The following is a 27,240-nucleotide window of genomic DNA, read 5'->3' on the forward strand; positions in this document are numbered from 1 at the left end:
ACAAAATATATACAAGCATAAACCTCAATTTATCCTAATAGAACAAAACACAAACCTGGAATGTTAATACAGGAACACAATAGTATTTTCCATTTACAACATTAAAAAATAAATTCTGAACAATGCCTTCTTTTCTTATTGTTGACTTCATATATCTAGCTAACTGATGTATTTGAGAGAGAGAGAGAGAGAGAGAGAGAGAGAGAGAGAGAGAGAGAGAGAGAGAGAGAGAGAGAGAGAGAGAGAGAGAGAGAGAGTCCAGTTTAATAAAAAAAAAAATTCTCGTTTTCGGATGAATATAATAAAAAATAACGATAACTACAAAATCAAGAAAGCAACATTACCTAATGAAACATAAGCATGCACGAATATATACATACCTACACACATATACAAAGTGTAACCTGAGTGTATTTTAACCGTTCGCCTTCCTAGTTAAAAGTCTCATGGAGTAAATTAGTGAATTTACATTAAAATACAGCACCTATGCCCGCTTCTTACAAGTTAATATTTCATACATTCCTCCTAAATTAACGGCAGTTCACAAAGATAATTACAGGATTTTCAAATATACATTTAATGAGGCTTGCTCGAATTAATATTCTCACGAACAAAATCCTCAGTTTAGCGAGCAAGTATTGAAAACAGCGGACACTGAGCTAGCATTCGAATTTTAAATATCACACGGCAACGTCTTAGCATGACAATCAAAACTGCTTGTGTTAATTTGTAGTTTCAGAATGCCTTCTTGTCTTGAAACTGATTATTTAGAAAAATGAACGTATATTGAATGTTTCAATTAAATATTTTACAAGCATGGCTCCCGTTCCTGCTAGCTAACCATTTCAAATAATGTTCCTGAATTAGCAGTCATGCAAACACGGTTCCCAGCCTGGAAAACCGACAATTATTTACAGTAATAATTAAGCCTGAATTACAAGTCGCAGAAATTTCTGTCTCACGGACTGACCTTGAAAGCAAAACGAAAGAATAAACGGACATTCAACAACAAACAAGTACAAATGCGCCGAATTTTCTTCGGTGCAATAGAGTTTTCTGTACAGAGTATAATCAAGGCCATCGAAAATAGATCTATCTTTCGGTGGTCTCGGTATAATGCTGTATGAGCCGCGGCCCGCAAAACTTTAACCACGGCCCGGTGGTGGCATGTCCTATATCGTTGCCAGACGCACGGTTATGGCTAACTTTAACCTTAAATAAAATAAAAACTACTGAGGCTAGAAGGCTGCAATTTTGTATGTTTGATGATTGGAGGGTGGATGATCAACATACCAATTTATACCAATTTACAGCCCTCTAGCCTCAGTAGTTTTTAAGATCTGAGGGCGGACAGAAAAAGTGCGGACAGAATAAAGTAAGGACGGACAGACAAAGCCGGCACAATAGTCTTCTTTTACAGAAAACAAAAATACTTAACTTGCAAGCTCAGGAATTAAACTCGAATGACCAAATACAATCAGGAGTGCTAAGCAAATATTCTTGCGACTTAACAGAAAATATTCTTTTGCAAAACTGAACACAAAAGGGGTAAAATGAGCATGAACATTCTCTTGCAGACAGCCACAACATAGCCACCTAGGGCATCTACACTATGAACAGAAATCAGACAAGGTGAGTTTCTTTCCCCGTCTTGAATCGCATGATTTTACTTTTCTTTATTTATAAATGGCATTTTTTTGTTTTGTTTTGCATGGCCTGATGGTTTATGAAAATCATGGAACAGGTACTAATTAGAAATACTAAAGAGTTAAAGAAAGATTTTTTAAAAATTGCAGAAACAACGTTTTAACGAAAGTATTATCCTTTTAAGTGGTTAGATGTTACTTTTCAAACACAGCAGATGTTTTAGAAACACTATAGTATGCCTGGAAAAGCAGCCAAAAAAAAAAAAAAATTAATGAAGAGACATCCTGTTTTATACATATAAAAAAGCAACAGTACTTCGCGAAATTACCAAAAAAAGTTTTTAAATAATGCGATATATAAAATTTCCTCAAGTTGAGAGGTGTACCATTTTAAAACGCAAAAAAATTGCACTTAAATTCAAGCATTACTTCAAAAACCAAGTGTGGGTACTGTATCTTAATTAAACATTCATACATATGTGCATGTTTAAAATCTCAAGGAAAAATTAAATATTACAGTTTATGAGCCCCAATTTTAATTTTTATAATAGCATCAGAGTTACTGGACACACTATGAATATTTGATAACTGAATCTATTTTCCATACGCATCGGAATGCATTTCTGAAAGCATATCGATATTTCGTAATGTAATTATACTGACCAATTACAAATATTTAATTATTCATTAACATCAAAGCATACAGAAACTATTGTAAACTCAGGTACAAATATCTATTTTGTAGTGGTATAATATTATGACATCCAATTTCTGTGAAATTTAACAGCAGTTTTATAAATATATGTTAATATTATAAATATATTTTTCCTCAGTAGATTACATCACACTTTCATCATATTTTAATCAATAAGAAACTTGGATTTTTTTCGTCTTTTTATTTTAAAATTAAATGAATGAAAGTTTATAAAAAAAATTCTTTTTTACAGCGACTTCTATTCAACCCGAGACTAAATTTATTTTACATTATAATTTAGAAAACTTTAAATTATTGAATCTTATAAATATGAATATACTTTTTCAGCAAATCCTTAACCTGGAAATAAAATTACTTTCTTCATTTTGAAATTAAAATTAGTTTTAAAAATACCAATACTCCATTTGGAGCAAATTCTTGAACCGAAACTAAAATTATTTTTTTTAATTTCAATATTAAAATTAGTGAATTTTCATACTTAAAAATATTCACTTTTCCTCAAAACTAAATCAACCGAGGAATTTGATCCATTTTATTTTTATCAAATTACAAAATATTCATCAATCATAAAATTTAATTTTTTTTTTTAATTCTAAGAAATGGCCGAACCCGGATGTACGGAAACGCCAACGGCCTCCCGGGTCTTCCGGAGACCCGATACATGCCCTTGGGAGGGCATCCCCGAAGGCCTCCGCCCCCTATACCGCCCCCCGTCAGGCCACCGCCAGCGCCTCCAATCATGACGAATCATCCCCAACCACCGGCCCCACAGCCGTCATTGCCCGTCCCTGATCTGGGTACAGGTAGGTTATTCAATAAATAAATAAATATATATACGTATATAATTATATGCATATATATACTGTATATGTATACAGTATATATATATATCACATAAGAAATGAATGAATAAATAAATAATAAATGAAGAATTTAAAAAATAATATAAATTGGAATTACTTTCAAGATAGATGGAATCAATTAGGTAAATAGTCAGTATTTAGCAGGATTACAATTGCAATATATTTAGGAGACAATTACAAAAATACAGAAACGGAATTTTGCTAAAATGATTGGTTATAAAAATGTATGCTGGTTACGATACATTATTTTTAAATTAAAAATTAAATTTACGAATTATAAATATACTTCCAGAATTTATATCTTTGATTTTGGGTGTTTGTTACCTGAAAATCTCGGGAACGTACGAACAGAACTTGATGACATTCGGCAGATATATTCGTTCGGGGACCTTCTCCAGACGAGTGACTTTTGGGATAAACTGAATTTTGGGTTCAGATGGTTTTCAGGGCAATTGGTTTGTTAACACTGAGTGAATTTCCACCAAAATTTAATCATAATTAGAAGGCAGTCTAGTGAATATCTTTGCAAAGTTTGATCATATTCCTTCCACTAGTTCTTGAGATATTCTGCTAACATAATGAGCAAACAGACAGACAATGGTGAAAATAAAAACTTTACCAACAGCAAACGCGTATGATACCACAAAATTTCCGCCCAAACTGAGCAATCCAATCCTTAAAAGGTCCTTTCTGCCTATAATCTAATCACTTGCTTTAAGTCACGAAAGCCCACTTTTGGTACTAAATGATACTGCATCTACGAACACTAACGAAACTTTTAAACACATTGCATCTAGGAAACAGATTTCTAAATGTACCCTTGTAAGCCAAGGAAAACTAAATGTACTGTAAATATTAAAACAAAGACACCTACTATCCATTTCAGGGACCGCGAGTCATCGTTTTTCTCAAATATCTTTCAAACTAATTATTTGATCGAAATGGTACTTTGACACAGTGTACAAGACACCTTTCGCTAATTTTTGGTAACATAGTGCATTGTCAAATGGTTTTAGTTAAGGTGTTTACTCTTGACTTACATGGTGTTGCCAAGCATCGCCAAACTATACATTCGAACGTCCTCTATCCCCATTCCGTCCCTCCCTCTCCCTTCCCCTCCTCATGCCTACCTCAACCCACGTTCCTGGCCTCCCCATCTCCGCTACCCCCTTTCCTGTCTATGGGGGATAGCGGACGTTCGACTGCGTAGATTAATCCTGCCTTTAAAGGTCAAGAATAAACGCCTGAACTAACACCATTTGACAATGCACTATATTACCAAAAATTAGCGGGAGGTGTCTTGTACACTGTGTCGAAGTACCATTTCGATCGAATAATTAGTTTGAAAGATATTTGAGAAAAACGATGACTCGCAGTCCCAGAAATGGATAGTAATTACATTGTACCTATGTAATCCCTTAGCAAAATGAATGATACAAAATCCTTCACGACAGATTAGAACCTCTAACCTTTAGCCTTAGAATAGTCAAGAAAATGTCACCTACTTAGTCTTCATTTACGTAATTTCTTAGCGAGACGAATAGACATGCTGGAGCAGAGACTGAACCAGACTGAACAGAGCAACAGAACGCTGTTGGATGAACTGATGAGACTGCAGCAGGAATTGAAGGTAAGACTGATTGGCTGGTCGTATGCATACCTAAGTCACAATGTCATTGTAAAGAAAAATATTACGAAGTAACAATTAGGAATTGTATTTAAAATGAGGAAGGGATGAGAAAAAGGATACAAATTGGATTCTGTTGGAAGGAATCAAAGAAAAGAAAACTAATATGAACTTAAAAATAACATACATTGGAAATTAGTGTGGAGGACATGAGGGAAAAGACATAAATTGGAATCTGTTATAAGGAAAATTGAGTAGGAATTAAAAGAAAGGAGAAAGGAGAATAGTATGAATTTAAAACAAATTTGGAATTTAATTAATAAATATTTGGAATCAATATGATGAATGTAGTTAATATTTAGGAGAAATTGTAAAATTATATATTTAGGACACATTTATAAAAATATAAACGGAATTTTGTTAAAACAATTAGATACAAAATAATCTTAAAATAAAAAACTTACGAATTATTATACATTATATACATACTGTATATATATATATATATATATATATATATATATATATATATATATATATATATATATATATATATATATATATATATATATATATATATATATATATACACATATATACTTAGTCTTTTTTCATCCCCAAACAGATGAACGTCAAGAAGAACGAGATGGGTCTGGTGGACGAGAAGGAAGCGAGGAATCGCCTAGACGGAGCGATCCGTGAGACCCAGAGCCGGAATTACGAAGTTGACGACCGGATCCGGAGATGTGAGGACGGAATCAAGGTAAGATGGTGAACTGACTGATTAATTACTTCTTCTATGACGTTGCAGTGGCGCAGGCGATCGGCTGGTTAATGGATTTCTGTCTTCTGGCGTTGCAACGTCAGAGATCACAGGTGATCATTGACTGATTGATTACTTTTTTTCAGGCGTTGCAGCGGCGCAGGTGATCGGCTGATTGGTTTTTATCTTCTGGCGTTGCAACGTTAGAGGTCACAGGTGATTAGGTCATGACTCATTGACTACTTTTTCTGGCGCTTCAGTGGCGTACGTGATCAGCTGATTGATCGATTTTTGTCTCTGGCTTTGCAATGTTAGGAGGTTACAGGTGATCAGTTGAGTAGTTTTTATATTATACATGTTAGCAGTTGACTGACTGGTTGGATTTTGGCGTTGCGATGCCAAAAGCTACAGGTGATTGTTTGAGTGACTGTTTATTTGGCGTAAAGGCATCATAACTTGCAGGTAATCGATTCACTGACTTGTTAAATAAACAGTCCATTCATTGATCGGTTACCATGTCTGGCGGTGGGGTATCACAAGTTAAATCAAAGACAATTGTCTTTGTAGTGGCTGTGTTATTTTGTGCTGTTGCATTAATTACAAAGACTCAAATAATACATTTACAAAACTTATAATAATAACACTTACAAGTTTTATAAGTTTTATTATTTGAGTCTATGTAATTAATGTAACAACACAAAGTAGTACAGCCACTACATAGATGACTGCCACTGATTTAACCTGTGATACAGCACCGCCAGTATAAATAACAAATCATTTAACAGACTGTTTAGTCAACTACTCAATCATCCGATCCCCTGGAACTTGTACCCGGTCTATAACTAAACTTCTGTCATTCCAAACTAACTAAAACAATAACAAACTTCCTCTTCTCCTTCTTTCCCGGGACGACAGGACGTGAGGAGCGCGGTCCAGATGATGTCCTCGCACACGAAGAGCGTCGAGAAGACCATCGCTACTTTCCAGCAGGAGCAGATGGACCGCAGGAGCAACAGCGCGAACAGGTACGGTTCACGTGGAGCGAGAGAGAGTGCTCCTCGTTGCACCCGGCAGGCTACCACTTCCCAACATAAATCGACTCTATTGAAGTTTGCAATTCTTGGATTAGTTTAGGAGGCTGGAGTCTATGTGGAATTCTTCGTAATTAATCAACTCTTTCTTTCTTACATTTTCCTTTGATAGTGTTTTTTTCGGCTCCAGGCAAGAAATGGGCATTAGGATCCTCCTTCAATGGTCCTTTGTTATTTATAACAAATGAGGATTCAGTAGGTATTCTATAGGAACAGACAACAAAGCAAGTTCGCACTCTATTTTTTGTTTTTGTTTACATGTTGCTTACGTCAAGTCGCGGGTAAACAAGGCCATTAAATAAATGAATTTCACGTTATCACCGTTATTGTTATTATTATTATTATTATTATTATTATTATTATTATTATTATTATTATTATTATTATTATTATTCTGAAGATAAACCACCACTCAAATGGAACAAGACCACAGGGGCCACAAATCTGAAATTCAAGCTTGCAAAGAAGTTACAGAAGATAACACGAATTACAGAAAGAGGAGAACAGTTACTAGGCAAGAAAAAAAGAAAAAAGAAAAATTACTAAATTAATAAATAAAAAAAACTAGAAATAAATTATTAAAATAAACACAAGGTAAAGTTTTATAAATGAATAAACACCAAGAAACAGATAAAAGCATCTTCATCCACGCGTCCCTTGCAGGATACAGGAATACAAGCACGAGATCATGAAGATGAACCAAAGCAAAGAGCAGATGGAACGCCTCTGCTTCTCCCTCCGGGACGAAATTCGGGAGGCCATGGCCCGGGTGGACAACCTGGGCCAGGAGTTGGGATCGCTGGAATCGAACATGAAGCTGCAGGGCAGACTCATGGAAGATTTTAATAACAAGAAGGTCAAGGTAAGGAGTATGTGTTGTACACACACACACACACACACACACACATATATATATATATATATATATATATATATATATATATATATATATATATATATATATATATATATGATCCATAAATTTCTCTGAACAAAATTAAAAATCAAATTCAACATACAGCAATAAAAGCTGCTTCTATCTACTTAACGTATTCTGAATACCATCAAGTATTTAGTAAATTCAAGTCATTAAAAAAATCGACGTCCTCAAATCTGCATTTTTTCTCTATCTCCTCAGACGCCCCTCATTGTTCCCAAGGCCGAAGAAGGCGCCCACATGTCAGAAACGGTCAGGATGGCCCTGGAGGCAAAGTAAGTCTGGGTGTTTTGAAATTTTGGGAAAAAGTCTGGGTGTTTTGACAATTTAGGTGTTTTGACAATTTAGGAAAAAAGACTCGGTGTTTTGACAATTTGGGGAAAAAGTCTGGGTGTTTTGACAATTTGGGAAAAAATGTCTGGGTGTTTTGACAATTTGGGAAAAAAGTCTGGGTGTTTTAACAATTTGGGGAAAAAAGTTTGGGTGTTTTGACAATTTGGGGGAAAAGTCTGGGTGTTTTGACAATTTGGGGAAAAAAGTCTGGGTGTTATGATGATTTTGGATATAAGTCTGGATGTTTTGACAATTTGAAGAAAAAGTCTGGGTGTTTCGACAATTTGGGGAAAAAGTCTGGGTGTTTTGACATTTTGAGTAAAAAGACTGGGTGTTTTGACAATTTGGGGAAAAAGTATGGGTGTTCTGCCAATTTGTGAAAAAAGACTGGGTGTTTTTTAACAATTTGGGAAAAAAAAAGTCTGGGTGTTTTGACAATTTTGGAAAAAAGTCTGGGAATTTTGACAAGTTCAAATATAAATATTTATAACAAGACATTTCCTTTATGTTTAAATGGGACCAGTTTTTGGAAAAGAATACATATAATCCTTTTATTGAAAATGGTAATTCCATAAAATTTAATTCTCAGGAAAGGTCTTGGAGAGTGATTTAAAGAAAATTTACGGTGCTTGATAAATTACATTGTCAATGACTGGACAAACCAGTCAATCAGTAATATTCAATTACCTGATTTGATACAGTGACGCACTGTAACTGAATCTTAAAACCAAGTGCATTTTCTGATAAGAAAAATCCTCATCAATTAGTAACGTATTTAACTTTATTCCAGGATGATGCAGATAAACACAGCCATCCAGGACATGACTCATCGTATCAATATGGAAGCAAAGAAGAGAGAGAAGGTGGAGACGGATGTTAACATTAGGTAAGAATTAAAATGCAAAATTTTCGTATTCGATTATTATACAGTCACGATATACCCTCTTCTGTATTTTTCTTGCAGTTGAGGTTGATGCAATCGTTCTATTTCGTGAAATGATGGAAAGCTACGGAAGATTTGTTGTGGTTAAAGCAGTTTAGTGTCGAATGATAAAGAACATTTAGTCTACATGTGCTGAAAGATGACTGAGGTTCTTGAAGCTTGTATTGTGATTTTAAAAAAATCGTATAATCTTGAAATGAATCTAACTTTCTTGAAACTAATCACTGTTACTTCTATCCCCCCAACACCCACACAAAAAATAAACACTTCTGAAAGATTACGCAGCACTTGCTGAAGTATCTGAAACGAATTAAAACTTACTTCTGAATCCTAGCAAAAACAAAAAGAACAATTTAAAGGACATTCTGGCAACTAAAGTGCCTGTAAAATAATCCCCACCCATTTCCAAGTTGTCTGAAACGAGAATAAAACTAACGTTGACGTTCACAGAATAAACGAACTCCTGGAAGACTACGGCAGCTCGAAAGTTGCGAAGGACAAGGAACTGAGAGAATTCGACGATCGCATGAAGGAACTCCAGGCAGGCTTCAGCGTTGCCGAAAAACAGCGCATCCACATGGAAATCTCCTCCGTGGCCCAGGAGCTCAACAGGAAGATTGACGAGAAGTAAGATGGTTTGAATTTGACAACCCTTTCTTGACGTCTCATTTGTTCAATAAAACCAGTTTTTCCTTAAATCTCCCTTGGTAAATGAAATTCCTTAAATCTCCCTTGCTAAAAAAATTCTTTCTTTAAATCTCCCTTGCTAAAAAAATTCTTTCCTTAAATCTCCCTTGGTAAATGAAATTCCTTAAATCTCCCTTGCTAAAAAAATTCTTTCTTTAAATCTCCCTTGCTAAAAAAATTCTTTCCTTAAATCTCCCTTGGTCAATGAGACTTTTTCCTTAAATCTCCCTTGCTTAAAAAATTTTCCTTAAATCGCCCTTGGTAAATGAAATTCCTTAAATCGCCCTTGCTAAAGAAATTCTTTCCTTAAATCTCCCATGGTAAATGAAACTCTTTCCTTAAATCTCCCTTGCTAATAAAAAGTCTTTCCTTAAATCTCTCTTGGTCAATGAGACTTTTCCTTAAATCTCCCTTGCTAATAAAAATTCTTTCCTTAGATCTCCATTGCTAAAAAAATTCTTTCCTTAAATCTCCCTTGGTCAATGAGACTTTTTCCTTAAATCTTCCTTGCTATGCAAGACCCTTTCCTATCAATCCTCCCGACAAAATACGATCCTTTCCTATCAATCTTCCCGACCAATTAAGATCCTTTCCTATCAATCTTCCCAATAAAATGAGACCCTTTCCTTAAATCTCCCTTACTAAATGAGATTCTTTCCTTAAATCTCCCTTGCAGCATGAGACACTTTACTTTGACCGTCTTTGAACCTTCCCTTAAATCTTCCTTGTTACTTTACAACCTCTCCTTATTATCCCTTGTTAAATGAGACCCTTTCCTTAAATCTCCCCTTCTACACACGACACTTTCCTTAAATCTCCCTTACTAAATGAGACCCTTTTTCTAGTAAAAGAAGCTTAAATCTCCCAAGGCCCCTTTCTTACACTCCTTTAAACAAGACTCTTTCCTTAAATCTCCATTCCCATGCAAGGCCCTTTCCTTAAACCTCCCTTTTTAAACAATATTCTTTCCTTAAATCTCCCTTGCTGCTTAAGACACTTACCTAAATTTTTCTAGTAAAGGAAGCCCTTTTCTCTAAACCTCCCTTACTATACAAGGCCCCTTTCTTAAATCTCCCTTGTAAACAAGACCCTTTCTTTAAATCTCCCTTGAAAATGACACCCTTTCCTCAAATCTCCCTTTTATCACAAGACCCTTTCCTTAAATCTCCCTTGAAAATGACACCCTTTCCTCAAATCTCCCTTTTATCACAAGACCCTTTCCTTAAATCTCCCTTGAAAATGACACCCTTTCCTCAAATCTCCCTTTTATCACAAGACCCTTTCCTTAAATCTCCCTTGAAAATGACATCCTTTCCTCAAATCTCCTTTCTACACAAGACCCTTTCCTTAAATCTCCCTTGAAAATGACACCCTTTCCTCAAATCTCCCTTTCTACACAAGACCCTTTCCTTAAATCTCCCTTGAAAATGACACCCTTTCCTCAAATCTCCCTTTCTACACAAGACCCTTTCCTTAAATCTCCCTTTCCACCCCTCCCTTACATCTCCCTTGTTGCAAGAGACCCTTCCCAATCTTCGAATCTTCTCCTCGGCAGGGAAGCCAAGCTGAGAAACGACACAGTCAACAAACTCACAATCATCGAGAACAGCTTGCACGAGGAGAACAAGCGCAGGGGCCAGAAGGAGAAGGACCTTCAGGAGATGGTCGACTCGCACCTCAAGAAGTCCCAGATGTAAATGACACCCTTTCCTCAAAGGCCCCTTTCCTACAGACATGTAGATGTAAGGAAGGATTCTAAATCTCCTTCCTACACAAGACCCTTTCCTTAAATTCCATAACGTCAGGGTTTTGGAAAGTTTGATAAGTTCATGTTGCAAAAGTATTTATTCAATGCCTTATTAAGTTTGGGAAAGCTTGATAAATTCATTTTGCAAAAGTACTTATTCAATGTCTTCTTATGAAGGTCCATAACGTCAGGGTTTTGGAAGATTCATAAATTCATGTTGTAAAAGTATTTATTCAATGCCTTCTTAAATTTTGGAAAGCTTGATAAATTCATGTTGCAAAAGTACTTATTCAATGCCTTCTTAAGAAGTTCCATAACGTCGGGGTTTTGGAAAGTCTGATAAGTTCATGTTGCAAAAGTATTTATTCAATACCTTCTTAAGTTTTTGGAAAGCTTGATAAACTCATGTTGTAAAAGTACTTATTCAATGTCTTCTTAAGAAGTTCCTTAACGTCAGAGTTTTGGAAGATTGATAAATCCATGTTGCATAAGTATTTATTCAATGCCTTCTTAAGTTTTTGGAAAGCTTGATAAACTCATGTTGCAAAAGTACTCATTCAATGTCTTCTGAAGAAGTTCCATAACTTCAGTTCTGTGAGGCTTGATAAATCCATGTTGCAACAGTACTTATAAGAGGTCAGGTTGTTCTGGTGTTGTAATTTAGGGAAACATTTTAAATTCATGTAAATTCTAGATTACCAAATTACATCAATTCAATAAATTCAAATGAATGGTAAAGTTTGAAGACCAATGTTGGGGTAATTCTTGAATTTAATAAACTCAAACTGCAAACAAGTTTGAGCGATCTTTCAGTTCAGGTTATGAAAAACTTGCAATATAGGAATAAGAGATTAAGAAGCAAGGTTTATCGCTTCAATAAAGTGAAAGAGCGACAAATGTCAGAACCTTTAACAATGAGTAATTTCCAAAAGATAACATCAGATACAATTGTTAAACTTTTACGTGTACCCTATATACTTCCATGTGCTGTAACCTTATTCAAATGCAAGTCATAAAAATATATAATTCTTGCATATTTTAGTAATATCAATCAAAATCTTGCGGTCCCCCCCACTCCCCAAAAAACACATTGTTTTTTTTTTAATTGGTAATGTAATGGAAAGCAAAAGACAAATATCATGAGACTAAAATAATCACATAATTTCTTTATTTGCAACAAGACACGAATCTGGGAAACTTAAATGATCCCATTTTCCTTCAACAAGTAGCAATGAATAGCAGAGTCAGGACGAAAATAACCACAAAACTCCTTCACTTTCCAGCAAAACTCGAAGGAGGTCAAGGAACGCCTGGGAGCTTTGAACAACAAGATCAACGACCTGGACTCCAACATGAAAAACCACAAACTCGAGCATCAGAAAGTTCTCGAGTCTGAGATCAAGACGAGGGACAATGCTGTCAAGGTAAGCTGGACCTCACACTCCCATAGATACTCTATGCAAATCATGAACTCAGAGTCAACCAGTTTGACAATTTCCTTAAACTTGAACAATTCATCATCGGAACTCATTTCTTTCCTTCGTGTCCCTTGACAACTGAAACCATATGGAAGTCGTGAATACAAACATTAAGGAGGTTTGATTAGTTCCTGGCGCGATTCACTAGTAGGCTCTCTTCCTCAGTGTTTCTCACTCACAGATACCATGTAGAGGTAAAAAACTCGAGTGTAAACCTGTTTCATAAATTTATAAAACAAGTCACTTGTAGAACTCTCTTCGTTCCCCTGTGTTCCTTACTCTCATATACTGTACTATGGAAATCATGGATACAGTAGAAGACTCGGACCTGTTTGATCATTTCCACATACTGTAGCATTCACGACAAGAACTCTCCTGCTTCCTCCGTTTTCCTTGCTCAAAGACACTCTATAGAAGCTGTAAACAAATAAAGCCCAGTAGTCTGATCAGATTATCCTTCACACTGTTCTCCTCCAGATATCTCACTTTTTTATCTCTGTTTCCTGAATCTGTCGACTTGCTCTTTGCTCTCTGGGGGACTTATTTCATACTATTTAACTCTTCCTGCCGTGAACCAGCTTGATTTTGGCAACCACAGACGCTGAATGTCAAAGTACGAAATATCATTACATCTGCAAGTAAATTACACAATGCTAGACATGGATTCCTTTACACAACTAACCCTACATATATACCTTTTCTTATCTTCTCAAATTTCTAACCTCAAGTTGAGTCAATAACTTCCGTTACAAAATCTCTCTTCTACAGCAAAGTTGTCAAGCCCCACAACTTACAAAACTCATATGCGTCAAATTCACTGAGCTATTGCAAAGTAACTGACCAAAAATGCAACTGGTAATTAAATTTAAGTCTAGGGCTCCTTCATTTAAGGCTATTATTTTGTTAAAACGTACTACAGGCCTCCTGGGATGATTTCAAATTTCATCAATGGTGCAGCTGCAAGGTAAACTAGGCAAAAATGCAAGTTCTACCATAGCACTTCTTCCCAATGGCTTCACTTCCCTTCCTAATGGCTCCACTTTCCCCACCAGGAGCTGAAGGCCTCCATCGAAGACGTGGAACACCGTCATCGCACGGGAATGGCCACCCTACAGGAGGCTATTGGGACGCGCAAACCTGCCAAGACTGCTGACAAAGCACCACCTGGACCAGACTACGATGAGGTACTTTTAGGCTTTAGTCAATGTAGTGAGGGTTGTAGCTAATCGCCTAAAACACAGGGGTCTTAAGGTGGCCCAAATTCAAATAATAACATTAAAAAAGAATTCGGAGGGGTGTGATATCATGGGAGTTGACATACACCTTTGAAGTTACTGTTTCAGATACAGGACAAGGACTGTGTTCACACAAGGAAGGTAAAAGTGGTAAATTCATATTCTCAACCTCTACAGTGTTTCCACCACTAAAATCTGAGATTTACAGGTTATGGTTGGTGCACAAGACTACTGTGGATTTAGTGCATGTACTTGTTAGTGAATGTCCTTCAGGAAGCATACTGTACATATACCTGAAAACAACTTGGTGGATATTTTCACCAAACACCTTTTGTCTTGTATGTACTGTTGTCTGTGGCATGATGCTGAAAATAGCTGCAATAATGTCTTACAAGCTAAACTTCCTACATGGAAAGTATTTTAACTCTAAAATGCATCACTGAAAATTCAAATATAATTCTAATTACAGGTCAAGTTGTGTAGCTGTTTCCAACATCTGCCAAAATTGTCCATTGTATATAAACCGTGAATATCGTTAATTTCACCACAACGACCATGGTGTTGTTTCTTCTAAACTGTCCTAGTTGTCTTTACTGCTGTTTTAAGTGTACTGTCCTAACTGTATTCTGTCCCAAGCATGTTTGTACATTCTCACTTCAATGTAAGCTATGCTTCTACTCGTAAGACAATAGAAATCATTCAAAACAAAACGGATGGAAGATTCAAAAATTTACTCCCAGGTCCTGTTCACACTATACATACAGCACACAGACTACACATTTACGTTTACGTATCTGAAGAACCTTTAAAATTTACACTGATACCCTACTGCACAAAAATTTTAATGTTGGTTTTCTTTTACTTAGAAGGACAAGTCTGGCGTGGCCTTAGATGAGGTAAGTAGATATTGCATAGACTGGCACGAACACGACAGTCCTAATTCACTTCAGTTCTTCCTGTGCACTTTCACTCTACAAATCTGTATATAAAATACTGACAACTTATTAACCAGTCATTAAATTGTCTCATTTTAGCACTGACTAACTTACGCCAACTGTTTCAACATTGGTCCGTGACACTGGTTACATTGTGCACTGCTCTCATATGGTAAAATGTATGGTGATTGTGACTTCCATCATTCATGAGGCATGACAACAGAAACGATAAACCATAACTGGTAATCAAAAATGGGACATCCTAAAGTTATCACAATTTCACTAATAAATTATAAAGGCATATCAAGTAGAAAGGCCTGGCAACATTCCACTCTTGCAAAAACTTGCAAATTTTCTCTTACTTGGTCTTTTTCGTCTAAGTAAAGGTTGTTTTCTACTTTCTGACCATAAACAGAGCTTTCTGAAAACAGTACACATGCTTTTTTTTAGAAGTAGCTTGATTATCCAGGAAAAGACTGCTTTCTTATTACTTTTCAAAGCTATACTTATCATTAAACATATGCATGAGATTCAGCCTCACCTTATAAAAACTGTATATTTATACTGTACAGAAACACAAACAGACTTTGCCAATGTAAGACATTCTATCAACAACACCAACAATGCAAGTTCAATTGTGTACACACATAAGGGTTCATCCATACTACAGTAAAATACGCCATAACACATGATGGCAACTTACTGCAAACATGCCTGTATCACAAACAGGGTCAACATATGTCAACGAACTCAAGTGGACAAAGAATCTTTGATAAGTGCTGGATAACACCATGAAGCACAGGTTAAGACTACCAATAAGTTGTTGACTTGTATTCAACCTGTCTGTGACATGTGTGCGATAAGCTGCCAACATGTGTTAATGACATGTTTTTTTGCCATGTGAATGTACTCTGAGGAAATACACTTTGTCCTCTTGTACTGGGTTGTACAATTACATTTTAATGGAACATTAGCTCACTAAATACAAGAAAAGTACTTAATGCAGTCATTCATTTCTAACTATCAGAAATACACGAGAAACTAAATAATTACGCACCAAATAATTATACATAAAAACAGCAGACTTATTGTGAGGGATGCAATAAGATCAACAGCTACGTTTAGATGTGATTTCTTAGACGTGCATTTTTAAAAAACTCTTTTTCATTAATTGCTTCTCAGCATATGCTAAAGCTTTTGGCTAATATATTCTAACTTTTCTATGCAGTTACTTTTTACTATTGTTGTCACATCATAATAATGGTACTTGAGTATGAGTCTTTACATAATGAATCTATATATAAAATGTGACATCCTATATAATTCTATAGATCACATATTTTAAACTGAATCAAATTTTATTGCTAATTAGAGCATCTTTACTATGCTAGATCTTTTGATTAAAAAAATACTACAATGTAACATGATCACCCCATAAAATAATTCTAAGTACAGTTTACTTTCATTCATGACACTCAGTTACAGGAATGGAACTGTTCATTACTTCTTAAAATGTGCATTTCCACATAGAATTCTGGTCTTATACGCATTGGATCTGAAATATCTCTAACCACTGTGTACCACTTTCATATCATATCCTAGCCAACAGTTTAATGAAGTTGTCAATTCAAGTTTTATTGAAAATTTCAACTAATAAGTCTATACTCTACATCATGAGTGGAACTGAACTGGTTTCTGAACTTAAAATAACACACATAACCATGAGTGTAATAAAACCTTGGGGCAGGATTTCCATTCTTAGACCATTCCTGCCCTATAGCAAGAGACATCCAGTAGCCATTTCTTGTGCATACATTCAGGATGCAAAGCAATTTTTATACTCGAGACCCTTCTACTCCTCCAAATACTACCAGACTGTTTAACTCACCTTTTGGCCACTGACTACCTACTTTCATGAATGACAGCAAATGCATAACACACTCCAATACCTAACAGACAGATGGAAGCGAAAGACTGGGACAAACTTCGTTGTTCTCTCTCTTTACAATCATGCCATTCTCCCCTCAATATTGACATGAGGTTGGGAAGTGCTTGATAACATAAGACTATACTGCTGTAATAACCACAGAAGACTTGACAAGGCCTCATTGGCCTGATGAGAGACGATGCTGATATAACAACGAAATTCTTGGAGTCACACCATCAAGTAGCTGTCAGAATCCCACTTCGACAAGGACGAGGTAAGAGAGGAAGCCACAGATTACTTGACAGTTCATCCGAATCCAAGGTACTAACACTCAATTGGGTGGCATGGGTCTAGCAATCCCAAAGCTGAGACAACGTTTACAACCCAGAGCAGGATTAGTTTACAAGTCATTAATCAATATTCTTTGACACCTAATCGATCACAAACACATGTTTTATCGTCAACATTTCCATGAACAGAAACCTAAAAGGAGTTCAAGTAAAACAACAGTTCCACCAGCTGATGATGGAGAGGTAAGGGAATTCTTTGCATTTCTTCAGATTCAACTGCACCTAATGCTTCATTTACTTATGTATTGTATGCTAGTACTTGCTAACGCTGTAAAATAATCTGTTTTAACAATTTATTTTATTCCATAAAGGTCTGGATGATCCCTAAATGACAATGGAGTATGTCTTACATTAAAAAATAATCTTACAATTTTGTGATCTTTTAAATTTATAGGGACGTTTTAACTCGGGAAGTTCCAGATGATGGAGGCAGGGCAATGCATGTAAGGTGTTGGCAATTATCAAGAGTAAAATGCAAAATATTTATTCATTGTTATTATTATTATTCAGAAGGTGAACCCTATTCATATGGAACAAGGCCACAGGGGTCATTGACTTGAAATTCAAGCTTCCAAAGAATATTATGGTGTTCATTAGGAAGAAGTTAACAGAAGGTAATGGGAAATACAGAAAGAGGAGGTCATTTATTAGAAAAACGTATAAATTAATAAACAAAAATGTAAGTAAAACATCAAAATACAAGTTGTCTTGTATTAGGGTAGTATGTAGAAGAGTAATACTTATGTTATAGGCAACTACAATTATCTGGATAAAGATGCAAAAGTAACAGTATACTTTATGCATGGGGTAGTATTCCTTGATCATGTCAAATGGTAAGTTGCGGAGATAAAACCACAAGCAATATTTTGGATTTAATTTCTTCGACACAAGTTTGCACCATCATAACCTATCGGCCAAAACCAATTTAACATTCAGGAATGATGCTTTTAATCACTTAATCTCGCAACAATTTCATAGAAACAATAGTGGATTTCAAGTAAGGAAGTGGCACATACGTCACATGTTGACTAGGTAAGAAAATTTACATTGTAAGCCAAGAAAAGTTTACGCGTCACAAAATATACTCCATAAATGGACAGATCTACATCCTAAAGATAAACTGAAATCAAGGAATCGAAGGAAAGTATTTGACTTGTTATGTAACAGCACGAGCGATATAATGTTTAAATCTTGCTGATTAGTCTTATCTGAATTTGGGGCTGCTATGGTTAAAAATATCAACAGCTCAACACAATGAGCTTGGTCGCATTTCTCCAAACATAACACCATTTCACTTACTGTCACTCTAATCTCAAAACAGGAATCTTCTTTGCTTAACATCATTCTAACCTCAAAACACAAATCGTAATTCTGATCATCAATTAACAGATTTCACTGATTAAGGAACCCTTAACAATCCTTGGCAAAACATTGAGAACATTCCATTTAAAGTTACAATCACTCCTGTGAAGTGAAAATATTGTCATACCAGCTTAGCAGTCCAAAGCCTGCTAAGTTTGACATAACATTTAAGAAACTGGTTTGCCAATATTTTCAATTTATATAACTGATTGTAATTTGAACTGGAATGTTTCCACTGCTGTAACTGTAGGTCTAAACACCTACAATTACAGATTGTAAGTTAGTCAGACATCAACCGTAAATTTGACAAACATCCATCATGTGTTCAATAACCCTCAATTGAGAACATCAATCCAAAGGTCAACAAACATCATTGACCTTTTTTCTTTATTAAGGTCAACAAACATCATTTACCTTTTTTCTTTATTAAGGTCAACAAACATCATTGACCTTTTTTCTTTATTAAGGTCAACAAACATCATTTACCTTTTTTCTTTATTAAGGTCAACAAACATCATTTACCTTTTTCTTTATTAAGGTCAACAAATATCATTTACCTTTTTTCTTTATTAAGGTCAACAAACATCATTTACCTTTTTTTCTTTAATCTTACTGAAGCAATCTAACCACCAATTAAAGTGTATCAATTCACCAACTCAGATATTTTAGATATTCTACACATTTCAGACTTGCAGTATACAAATGCACTAACCTTTCTATGTCCTCCCAAAATCTACAGAAGGTTAAAAAGGACCAACATCGACATAAACTGACTATAACAGACTTTCTGATCAAAGAGGTGAGACTCTTATTTTGTTGATCCTTACCTCTTTGTTTATGTTTGTGATCTCTTAAGCTCCTTAATCAATTAGATTTTCTTGATATTTTTTCAATGTTTTCAGGATATTTTTTTTATACTCCCTTAACAAAAATGATTCTCTTGTTAATTTTTAATGATTTCAAATCAAACAGACTTTAATTTTCTGGATAAATAAGATTTTTATTGACAATTCTTGATTATATTCAAGTAACTTTTAAATTTTAATCACCAATAAAATATTCTTATTTTTACTACTTGCAAATAAAGAATTACAATACTAGCTAAGTTTTAATTATTTCAAACAGATTTTAATTTTCTTGATATAGTATTTGTTAATAATTCTCAGTAGTTTCCAAATGCTTTTTATATTTCAGTTACCAATAAAATTTTCTAAATTTCTTTATTACTTACACACTTTCTATTAGTATTCCAATAACACAAACAACAACTGTATCTTCTACTAAGTAAGATTTCTCTATGTAAACGTCTAAAGCTTTAATTCAAACCTGCATTGTCATTATCACTTTATGCATCAACAGCTAATAATCATAAGTCCATTGAATGCCTCACACTAAAGAATGCAATTCCCGCTTCAGACTCAAGTAATTCATTCTTACTCCATATTCTTAGAAATGCTTTAAAATGAATATTAAAATTATAATAATATGAGGATTGTATTTTTTCATGCAATACTCAATAACCTATCCGAGGACTGTATTTTCTCATGCAATGCTCAATAATCTATTTCAAAATACAATTTAAATATTTAAAGAATAATTTCTTACAAAATAAAATGTAAGCAATGTCACTGTGCATTTATTTTTAATTTTTTTTTTACTTTAAAGGAAGTACTGACAAATTTAGCATGTTTCAATGCAATTCTCAAATTAATCTAACTTGAAATTTAATTTCTTGCATGAAAACTAAATTTTCAGTGCATTTCACTCAACAGAATCGCATATAAGTTAAAACACCAAAACTTACATAAAATCATTTTACTGTTAAAGATCAATTACAAAATCATTTCCTACTTTAAACTAAAAGTTGAAATGATTTGATTGACACCAGCTTATTACCAACCACTTAACTATAACACCCATCGTAAAAGAAACTTATACTAATTAATACAAATTTCAAAGAATTATAGAAGAGACCCTCTGAAGCCTTCTCGCCTCTTCCCAGAATTCCAGGTGAGCATGATTTCATAAAACCTTGAATTTCAAAATTACTAAAGTCTGCATTAACCCAGGACTCAAATTCTATTTGAAAGGAGTTAAGCATTTTCAAAATGAAAGCTAAACGTTTGAATTACTTTTGCAATTGTGAAATCAAAATGATAACTCTCACTCAAATAATATTGCAAGAATTTCTAATATCAGTTATTACCAAGAATATTCACTAAAAGGTTGTGAAATTGTGTATATTCATCAGATGAACATTACCTAAGTGCCTGCTAGAAATGAGATACCCATGAACAAAATAAACAAATCACATATGCATGCAAGCACCAGTAATAAATTAAAAATGAATTATTTCATTAAGACTATACTACCATTTACACACGTTTTGCATAAATAAAAATTTTTTTGAAATCTTGCATATGCACGACATTAAACTTCTTAATAGATTAAACAGGACAAATCTATTTCTAATGGTTATGCATATTTATGATTTGGTATACAAAAATATTGAATACTTTTTAATGCATTTTGACTTTTAGACAAGACACGAACCTACCAGATATTCGACCAAAACAATCGACAACCAGCCGGTAAGTTTTTGGAAATCCTTTCCATGTTTTTTTTTGATAATGAAAAACATAATTTTGGACAAAGCTTTAATCAAAATAGGCATGTGACCCTAAAATGATTAAATTGAAGGTAAATGGCACTGAGTGAAAGTAAAGATTTATGACCCTAAAGCACTTTAAGGTAAATGAAATTAAGAGCAATTACAAGGTGTGTGAGCCTGAAGCACTTTAAGCTAAATGACCTAGCTTTTTGAATGTGTTAAATCCTTAAGCATTTCAAGGTAAATTAAACTAAACAGATATTAAAGTAAATAAAACTTGAAGGGAATTAATGTAAATGAAACTAAAAAGAAGTTAAGGTAAATGAAACTAAAAAGAAAATAGGGTAAATGAAACTAAGCAGATATTAAAGTAAATGAAACTAACAAGGAATTAAGGTCAATGAAACTAAAAAGGAATTAAGGCAAAAGAAACTAAAAATAAAGTAAATAAAATTAATGAAACTGAATTTTAAAGGAATTAAAATAAATAAAACTAAAAATGAAATTGAATTTTTAACACAAAATGAAGGTAAATGAAACAAAATCCCATTAAAGGTTCAAAGCCCCCTTGGACTTTAAATAAGTAAATGACTCTCAAGTCATTCAGTGGTACTTGACACTACTACAGTATTTTTACTATAAATGGTGAAATTTATTTGATGATGAATTATATATAAAAAAATGAGCTTAACATAACTGGAACAATTATAGAATTTTGAAATAAATCAGCAAGTGGGATTAATGTTAAATAAACCAACTTATAATCCTAAAGTGCTTTTAAGTGAGACAGCCTTGAAAACTAAAGAAAGTCAGTACATTCGAAGCACACAGCCTTGTATAAATAGTTGAAGCCAAATAACTCTAAAAGCCCTAAGCTTAAGTCTTCAATTATTAGGAACAGCATATCTTGAATAGTAACATGTAACCTTAAAGTGCTCTAATCTTGAAGTGTTATAAGGGATCTGTTTGTGCAGCAACTTTTCAGAGAAGAAATTTAACTGTTTTGACGTGTTTTGAAACCTTACAGTGGTACAAGTTAACGCAATTAATAAGTTCTGGTTAAAAGATAATATACTGTGATAAAATGCTAAATTTCTGGAGGTTAAATATGTATAAGATTTAATCAAAGAATATCCTAATAAAATACTTCAATAACCTCGAAGTGCTTAAGATACACCACCTATGAACATTAAATCAAGCATGTTCTGAGTGCTCTCTGGATTAAAACGCTATGAAATGCATCCCTAAAACCCACATTAACTGCATCCTTTCCTAAACCAACACTAACATAAATAGGTTGTGTTAAAGCTTAGCTTTCACCAGTAACTTTCATTTTTCTCAACATTCACACACACAAGGTGGCACAGGATACAAGTGGGGGGCGTTTGAAACAAGCTGAACTGAGAGAGGTACTGAGAGAGGTAAGTCGGTTATTTCTGTTCTGGAAAGCTCTGAAGTGAGGCTGCACTGCCGAAATCTCTGCTTTGGGCCAAAATAGGAAGAAATTACGAAAGAAATGTTGAATAATATTCATGTTACTCAACAAATCTTCAAAATAATGAACGAGTTGCGTACATATTTAACATCAGCACACTTGGCAATAAGGCTCGATATACTCAAATTATAATCTTCACTTTCCTTGGTCCTGAATCATCCAATCCGTTTAGTACGTTATCTGATAAAACTATCTCTCCACTGCTCTTAATTCTGGTACTTATAACGTCGGACTCTGCAATTTATAACTGGTGGCCAACTCCTCATTTGTCCACTCTCTTGGGTAAATAGGCCTACACTCTCAGAGAGACAGTCATTATCAAATGTCCTCATTTAAGATTTTACTACTTTTTAAGTGGCTCAGTCTACCGTCATTACATAAGCTGAAGCTACATTTGCATCACTTCTTATTCTCATCTTGTTCCTATCTTCCTTTATACTGCTATACCACAGGCATATTGTAGCAACAAGAAGTTTGGAATTAACCCACTAAAGTATTTCTACGTAAATATACGTCTACAAATGCCGGATTGTAAAGAGCCAGTGGGTATATATAAGAACAAATTTCTGACATACATACATGCTGTAAAATAATTACTTATTTTCCAACGCTATCATTTATGTTATAAAATGACCAAATTGAGTTTGCATCATTTTATTATATTAGTTCCCCTTTTGGCATCACGACAGAAAATGAACCAAATGGCGATAGAAAACGAGAACGTTCTGTTATTATCGTATACGTCACTAACGTGTATTGCTATGATTACAAGATTTCAATCTTTCTCTCACATAATGTCCATGAATGAATTTATACGGTGTGTGTATTTCTTCTTTCTATAATCTAAAGTTTAATATTTTTCAGAATAAATTCATTAAAAATCAAAGGAAATTAAATAAGCCACTATATTCCGACCTTTATATATACGCCCTAATGTTAGGTACCTTCCCTAATACATATAGTAATAATATTCATAAATATCTAAGTATCCGGCATGATCGCTATAAATAAATAAATCCCAGCTAAAATATTCACAAACAATTTTCTAAATAAGAAAATCCCCTTTGGTAAGTAAACTTTCTTAAAAATGTTTTATACTTTTTCCTATAACATTTTACTATCGCTTTTATTTACTGCAGTTCGCTAACATTTATGAACTTTTTTCTAAAACATTTTACCATCGCTTTTATTTACTTTAGTTCGCTAACATTTATGCTTTCAAAATGCTTTTACCTACAATTTGTTTCTTAACTAACTTTTTATTACATTTATTTAAGTTAAATTTTAAAGCACAACAGAGAAAAGCACAATAAGACTGTCATATAAAAGAACAATCTTTCAATTAAGAAAATTGTCTAATCCCAATTAATGAATGTAATTCACAATATATCAAAGCTGTCCATGCTAATTAATATGAAAACGACGTTTATAATGACTTAACTAGTAATTTTTAAACACATGAAAGCTACCCACAATAATTAATGAATGTAATATAATAAATAATTCCCATAAGAACTTCAAAACTAAGCGCATCTTAAAGCAAAAACCTTTGTGCGAAACTAACATCTCACCACGAAGCCAAGACGCCAGAGAGGGGAAATAAAAAAAATAACACAGATTATCAATTATTTCAATTATTTTCTAATCCATACTCTTGCAGATTGAGAGGATGCACCAAGAGAACGCTGACAACATTCGCAAAAAGGTGGCACAAGACATCGGAGGGCTCGACAAACGGCTGACGGACATGGAGACGAAGGTGAAGCAGCAAGACGAACGCCTCGACAATCGTCTAAAGTCCGTGAGTTAAGAGCCAGGGTTTGTTTACATTTTGGCCTCCGTGGAAGAAGGGCACGGAGTGTAACGGAAATTAGAGTTCTGATGCAGTAAGGGGGAAAAATACATGGTTTTTCACAGTTCAAGAGGGAAATCGATAATAGTTACAGCTTTTTGGAAGGGGATTCTTCATTAATATTCTTGTATGGGGGTGGGGGAGGGGAGTGGGAGGGAGGGGGGTTTGATCCATAATATTAATCCATACAGGGTTTAAGCAAAATTAGCTAAAAACATTATGCAAAAATGAAAATAATTCTTGAAGATTCACTCTCCCCATATAAATAATCTCTCTCTCTCTCTCTCTCTCTCTCTCTCTCTCTCTCTCTCTCTCTCTCTCTCTCTCTCTCTCTCTCTGTGTGTCCCATGCAGGCCAAAGAGGACAACAAACAAGACAACACGATTATGGGAGACAAGCTGCAGCAGAAGGTTGACTCGCTCGCCTTCGGTCAGGAGAGGCTGAAGAAGCAGGTTGATTCCCTACAGGACAAAGTTCAAGTAAGTGCAACAAGATTTCTATACATATATATACATATGCATATACATATACATAAAAACACATACACTACTCACACACACACCATATATGTATATATGTGTGTGTGGGTATATATCTGTATTATATATATGTGTGTGACCTCAAATGTATATATATCCAACAAGCACTTGTGGTTTACTGTGCTTTTACACGAGAATATACATAAATAAACTGCAAATACAAATTTATATATACTTATACTGTCGTGAGGTTTATGGATTTTATAAATACAAAACAAAATTCATAAACAACTTACACCTCTTTAGGACACTCCCAAGGGCGTCACGGACCTCAAGGACCAGATGACTGAGATGGACAAGAACCTGAGGAAGAAGCTGGACGAAGAGAGAAAGGAGAGAATCGACGATGTGACCGAACTGAAAGGAGACATCGACAGAATCATTGGCAAGAACGAACCCAACGCTGCGGCTGTGCCAAGTCTGGTAAGGGCTAAGGGGTCGTTCCTGTAGTAAAAATATTAAAAACTGGGGTTTTAAGTTGGGACATTCTTTTTTGTGTAAAAATATTTAAGACTAAAAACTGGTTTTAAGAGGTGTTTTAAGACTGTAGTTAAAAATATATCATTCTAACAGTAAAAATATTTATGTTTGACGCAGTAAGTAAAAATATTCAAGACTGAGGTGGTAACAGGCCATTCTTGCAGAAAAATATTCAGACTGACATAGTAAAAGGTCTTTCTTAAAGTAAAAATATTCAATGCTGAGGTGGTAACAGGCCATTCTTATAGGAAAAATATCCAAGACTGAGGTTTTCAGAGGTCAATCTTGCAGTAATAAAACCTAAAAACCTAAAAAAAAATGTATTTCCACAGACATGTAAAAAACCAAAAGAGCATTTCGAAAAAAATAAATACTTTTCATACTGCATATAGAGACAGATATATAGAAAGACAGACAGATAGATATATAGATAGACAAGCAACCTCACTCCTCTAACATGAACTCCCAAACCCTCTCCTCCCTACCTCCAAAAAAGGCTCGACTCAATCAAGACATTGACGAGACGCAGACGGGGCTGAAGAAGCTGGGAGCCGCCGTGCACGTGGTCAAGGATCGCCTCGACACCAAACTGAAGGAGGAGAAGACGGAGAGGCAGCAGAAGGACACGGCGATCAACAACGAGGTCGAGAGGGTGAAGGCCCTCTACACCGAGCTCAACGAGCGCCTCAAGAAGAAGACGGGAACCACAGGCACCACCAATCCTTAGGTTACGGAATTCTCCTCCTACTTCTGTTTTCCCATCTCACAACCTTTTCCCCTATTTCTAGTGAAGCTGGATACATAAGGACAAATGGTTGCCCGTCCCAGCGGCCTCTGAAAGAAGAATATTCCTTTACAATAAATAGTGGAATTCTCCTACTACTTCTGTTTTCCCGTCTTACAATCTTTCACCCCTTTTTCCCCTATTTCCAGCGAGGCTGGAAACGTAAGGCCGTGAGGTTGCCCGTGCCGTTGGCCTCTGAATGAAAAACATTCCTTATGAATGAGGAGAAAATGCTGATGTATAACTTTTGCTTACGTAAAGAAAGTGTAAAAGTTGTAACATTTCAATTCTCTGTTGACCAGTAGATCCTAGAGAGAGAGAGAGAGAGAGAGAGAGAGACAGAGAGAGAGAAATAAACTTAAGAGAGAGAGAGAGAGAGAGAGAGAGAGAGAGAGAAGAGAGAGATACCCAAGCATACATCCATTTCAAATAAACTATAATTCATTCAACAACTATTTCATTTCACAACACATCCAGAGAATAAATTCAATACATTGACTATGAATATCATTCCCACATATATCAAAGCATACATCCATTTCATAAATTATAACATGATTCACATAGCAATATATATATATATATATATATATATATATATATATATATATATATATATATATATATATACATATACATCTCATGGTGTTTATTTCCTTCATCAACAGCGGAAACGCTCGAGAAGCTATCCTGTGATATATTTTTTTCTTCTTGTCGTTCGAAAATAGAAGCTTTATTGCAGATAAACTAAACTTCTCATCATAATATTATCTATTACTGGAAAACACAGCTACGGAAAATAATTGAACGCACTTCTATGTACATTCAAGTAAGTGTGGT

General features: G+C 34.8%; 1 protein-coding gene and 1 long non-coding RNA gene across 3 annotated transcripts in view; one reads left to right on the plus strand and one right to left on the minus strand.

Moving 5' to 3' along the window:
• The window catches only part of LOC136852969 (uncharacterized), a 335,646-nt gene that overhangs the window by 26,085 nt on the left and 282,321 nt on the right, over positions 1-27,240 (minus strand). The window lies entirely within an intron of this gene.
• Positions 1,613-26,694, plus strand: LOC136852856 (putative leucine-rich repeat-containing protein DDB_G0290503). Its single transcript, XM_067127762.1, is given in 16 exon segments — positions 1,613-1,632; positions 2,959-3,168; positions 4,761-4,854; positions 5,477-5,614; positions 6,530-6,639; positions 7,369-7,567; positions 7,844-7,917; positions 8,766-8,861; positions 9,369-9,545; positions 11,161-11,347; positions 12,636-12,776; positions 13,883-14,014; positions 24,406-24,546; positions 24,951-25,076; positions 25,383-25,559; positions 26,113-26,694. Coding segments are annotated over 16 exon segments (2,253 nt in total). The 3' UTR covers positions 26,344-26,694.

Source organism: Macrobrachium rosenbergii, chromosome 26 (genome assembly GCF_040412425.1).
Source record: "Macrobrachium rosenbergii isolate ZJJX-2024 chromosome 26, ASM4041242v1, whole genome shotgun sequence".
NCBI lineage: Eukaryota > Metazoa > Arthropoda > Malacostraca > Decapoda > Palaemonidae > Macrobrachium > Macrobrachium rosenbergii.